This window comes from Oncorhynchus gorbuscha, unplaced genomic scaffold, assembly GCF_021184085.1.
Source record: "Oncorhynchus gorbuscha isolate QuinsamMale2020 ecotype Even-year unplaced genomic scaffold, OgorEven_v1.0 Un_scaffold_1069, whole genome shotgun sequence".
In the NCBI taxonomy this organism is placed as follows: domain Eukaryota; kingdom Metazoa; phylum Chordata; class Actinopteri; order Salmoniformes; family Salmonidae; genus Oncorhynchus; species Oncorhynchus gorbuscha.
In genome coordinates this window covers 157,501-162,500 of record NW_025745963.1, presented here as the reverse complement: position 1 = coordinate 162,500, position 5,000 = coordinate 157,501, and the positions used below count along the sequence as shown (strand labels likewise).

At 39.5% G+C, this 5,000-nt stretch overlaps 1 protein-coding gene across 1 annotated transcript in view; it reads left to right on the top strand.

Moving 5' to 3' along the window:
• LOC124021162 (multiple epidermal growth factor-like domains protein 10) overlaps positions 1-5,000 on the top strand; it is a 125,477-nt gene that overhangs the window by 28,924 nt on the left and 91,553 nt on the right. The window contains exon 3 of the mRNA XM_046336513.1: positions 836-966. Within this exon, the coding sequence (XP_046192469.1) occupies positions 836-966 (131 nt within the window). The remainder of the gene's footprint in view (positions 1-835; positions 967-5,000) is intronic.

The window sequence follows — 5,000 nt, the reverse complement described above, 5'->3', positions numbered from 1 at the left end:
TCAACACGATCAGTCAACACTAGCAGTCAACACGATCAGTCAACACTCACACGGTAATGCTTTATACTCATCCTTTTATCCTTAGAGAAGAAAGGAGAGATTACAGACTAGAATACCACAGTAGATCTATGGACTTCACAGGGAGTTCACATTGCAATCAAAGCAATACTGTAGTCTGTAGATTTGCTTGTTGGTCTGTCACGGGGAATATGTACAGCGTGTCTGGGTTGAAAAGGCAGTTGACTCCAAAGTAAAAGTTTGTCAGATGTTTTCAGACCTCAAAAGTGGTGTAGTGTTGAGATGAGTGTCTGTGTTTCATGCCATCTGCTGCGTGAACGTGGATCCAACTTTACATCTGAATCCCAAATGAATCAGTCTAAAATGATTGAATTAGACGCTGCCTATATTTCCCATTCATTGGGGATTCAGACAAATATGTATGTAAAAAAAACAGCAACAGATGGTGTGGAAAATGAACTCATCTCAACTTTAGATCACATTTTGAGGCTTGAAAACTTCAAACTAACTTTTGATTTAGGAGGGAACATATTGATCCAAACATTGTTAAAGTTTCACTAAGGTCTTAGAACAGTGGAAACAGTGAAACTACCTCTCTCTCTGTTGCTCTCTCTGTCTGTCTGTCTGTCTGTCTGTCTGTCTGTCTGTCTGTCTGTCTGTCTGTCTGTCTGTCTGTCTGTCTGTCTGTCTGTCTGTCTGTCTGTCTGTCTGTCTGTCTGTCTGTCTGTCTGTCTGTCTGTCTGTCTGTCTGTCTGTCTGTCTGTCTCTCTCTCTCTCTCTCTCTCTCTCTCTCTCTCTCTCTCTCTCTCTCTCTCTCTCTCTCTCAGGGTGATGACTGTTCTCTGACCTGTCCTACTGGGGTGTATGGGGCCAACTGTTCCTCTCCCTGTTCCTGCCACAACGAGATCGCCTGCTCACACATTGACGGATCCTGCATGTGCAGAGAAGGTACTGTACTCTGAATACTGCCATATCTCGCTCTTTCCTTCTCTCTTTCTCTTTCCTTCTCTCTCTCTCTCTCTCTCTCTCTCTCTCTCTCTCTCTCTCTCTCTCTCTCTCTCTCTCTCTCTCTCTCTCTCTCTCTCTCTCTCTCTCTCTCTCTCTCTCTCTCTCTCTCTCTCTCTCTCTCTCTCTCTCTCTCTCTCTCTCTCTCTCTCTCCTCTCTCTCCTCTCTCTCTCCTCTCTCTCTCTCTCTCTCTCTCTCTCTCTCTCTCTCTCTCTCTCCTCTCTCTCTCCTCTTTCTCTCCTCTTTATCTCCTCTTTCTCTCCTCTCTCTCTCTCTTTAAGAATGTATCTGCGTTGTATGTCGTTAGCTAGCTAGCCAGACAGTTTTAGAGGAATGATTCCATACATTTTTAACTGCCAATATGACAACATTCAATTTAAACATTTCTGTCAATCCACAGCCGCACGCTGACGTCAGTTGATGACAGGACTTAGACAAGTTGTAAATGCAACTCGTACTGATATTGTATTATATATCAGCACTCACAGCAAATGTAGACATTTATGGACTGTTTACAGACGTTTGAGTTAACCTTAATTTAACCAGGCAAGTCAATTAAGAACACATTCTTATTTACAATGACAGCCTACCCCGGCCAAATCCGGTCGACGCTGGGCCAATTGTGTGCCGCCCTATGGGACTCCCAATCATGGCCGGTTGTGATACAGCCCGGAATCGAACCAGGGTCTGTAGTGGCGCCTCTAGCACTGAGATGCAGTGACATAGACCACTGCGCCACTCTGGAGCCCTAGTTAAAGAGGCTAGTTCTACAAAAAAATGGTAAATGTGTATTTCCTGCGTAAATTAAATCAGGATTATGCCTCTACAGCCATTCATTCCAATTAGACTGGTTTGGATTTCTCCCTGACCAACATGGCTGCCATTTCACCGCATTCTGGAACTTTGAGGGTTGATGATGTATCCCCTCTAGTAATTTAATAGAATCTCAATAATAGCAACTATATTACCAGACAGACAGACAAGTTGTAGTAACTATATTACCAGACAGACAGACAAGTTGTAGTAACTATATTACCAGACAGACAGACAAGTTGTAGTAACTATATTACCAGACAGACAGACAAGTTGTAGTAACTATATTACCAGACAGACAGACAAGTTGTAGTAACTATATTACCATTCAGACAGACAAGCTGTAGTAACTATAGTAACTGTATTACCAGACAGACAGACAAGCTGTAGTAACTATAGTAACTTTATTACCAGACAGACAGACACGCTGTAGTAACTATAGTAACTATATTACCAGACAGACAGACAAGCTGTAGTGTCTATAGTAACTATATTAACAGACAGACAAGCTGTAGTAACTATAGTAACTGTATTACCAGACAGACAAACACGCTGTAGTAACTATAGTAACTATATTACCAGACAGACAGACAAGCTGTAGTAACTATAGTAACTATATTACCAGACCGACATACAAGCTGTAGTAACTATAGTAACTATATTACCAGACAGACAGACAAGCTGTAGTATCTATAGTAACTATATTACCAGACAGACAGACAAGCTGTAGTAACTATAGTAACTATATTACCAGACAGACATACAAGCTGTAGTAACTATAGTAACTATATTACCAGACAGACAGACAAGCTGTAGTAACTATAGTAACTATATTACCAGACAGACAGACAAGCTGTAGTAACTATAGTAACTATATTACCAGACAGACAGACAAGCTGTAGTAACTATAGTAACTATATTACCAGACCGACATACAAGCTGTAGTAACTATAGTAACTATATTACCAGACAGACAGACAAGCTGTAGTGTCTATAGTAACTATATTACCAGACAGACAAGCTGTAGTAACTATAGTAACTGTATTACCAGACAGACAGACAAGCTGTAGTAACTATAGTAACTATATTACCAGACAGACAGACAAGCTGTAGTAACTATAGTAACAATATTACCAGACCGACATACAAGCTGAAGTAACTATAGTAACTATATTACCAGACAGACAGACAAGCTGTAGTAACTATAGTAACTATATTACCAGACAGACAGACAAGCTGTAGTAACTATAGTAACTATATTACCAGACAGACAAGCTGTAGTAACTATAGTAACTATATTACCAGACAGACAAGCTGTAGTAACTATAGTAACTATATTACCAGACAGACAGACAAGCTGTAGTAACTATAGTAACTATATTACCAGACAGACAGACAAGCTGTAGTAACTATAGTAACTATATTACCAGACAGACAGACAAGCTGTAGTAACTATAGTAACTATATTACCAGACAGACAGACAAGCTGTAGTAACTATAGTAACTATATTACCAGACAGACAGACAAGCTGTAGTAACTATAGTAACTATATTTACCAGACAGACAGACAAGCTGTAGTAACTATAGTAACTATATTACCAGACAGACAGACAAGCTGTAGTAACTATAGTAACTATATTACCAGACAGACAGACAAGCTGTAGTAACTATAGTAACTATATTACCAGACAGACAGACAAGCTGTAGTAACTATAGTAACTATATTACCAGACAGACAGACAAGCTGTAGTAACTATAGTAACTATATTACCAGACAGACAAGCTGTAGTAACTATAGTAACTATATTACCAGACAGACAGACAAGCTGTAGTAACTATAGTAACTATATTACCAGACAGACAGACAAGCTGTAGTAACTATAGTAACTATATTACCAGACAGACAGACAAGCTGTAGTAACTATAGTAACTATATTACCAGACAGACAGACAAGCTGTAGTAACTATAGTAACTATATTACCAGACAGACAGACAAGCTGTAGTAACTATAGTAACTATATTACCAGACAGACAGACAAGCTGTAGTAACTATAGTAACTATATTACCAGACAGACAGACAAGCTGTAGTAACTATAGTAACTATATTACCAGACAGACAGACAAGCTGTAGTAACTATAGTAACTATATTACCAGACAGACAGACAAGCTGTAGTAACTATAGTAACTATATTACCAGACAGACAGACAAGCTGTAGTAACTATAGTAACTATATTACCAGACAGACAGACAAGCTGTAGTAACTATAGTAACTATATTACCAGACAGACAGACAAGCTGTAGTAACTATAGTAACTATATTACCAGACAGACAGACAAGCTGTAGTAACTATAGTAACTATATTACCAGACAGACAGACAAGCTGTAGTAACTATAGTAACTATATTACCAGACAGACAGACAAGCTGTAGTAACTATAGTAACTATATTACCAGACAGACAGACAAGCTGTAGTAACTATAGTAACTATATTACCAGACAGACAGACAAGCTGTAGTAACTATAGTAATATATAATAATATATGCCATTTAGCAGACGCTTTTATCCAAAGCGACTTACAGTCATGTGTGCATACATTCTAACTGTATTACCCTTTGCAGTGTAAAGGAACCTACCCAAGAACATTAAACTCAACCCACGAATCACATTCTACTCATCAACATGCTCCACCAATCAATCAATAGTCCATTAGACTGATGTAGAGACACTAACGATCAGCACTCTATTACAAGGTTCTCATCAGAGAGAGAGAGACATTAAGTGAGAGAGGGAGAGAGAGAGAGATAAAGATAGAGAGAGGTAGGGAGAGAGAGACAGAAAGAGAGAGAGAGAGATAAAGATAGAGAGAGAGATAAAGTGAGAGGGAGAGAGAGAGAGAGACAGAGAGATAAAGATAGAGAGAGGTAGGGAGAGATAAAGAGAGAGAGAGAGAGAGAGACTCTAGAGAGAGAGAGAGAGAGAGAGAGAGAGAGAGAGAGAGAGAGAGAGAGAGAGAGAGAGAGAGAGAGAGAGAGAGAGAGAGAGAGAGAGAGAGAGAGAGAGAGAGAGAGAGAGAGAGAGAGAGAGAGAGAGAGACAGAGAGAGAGTTAGGGAGAGATAAAGATAGAGAGAGAGAGAGAGGCAGATAGAGAGTTAGGG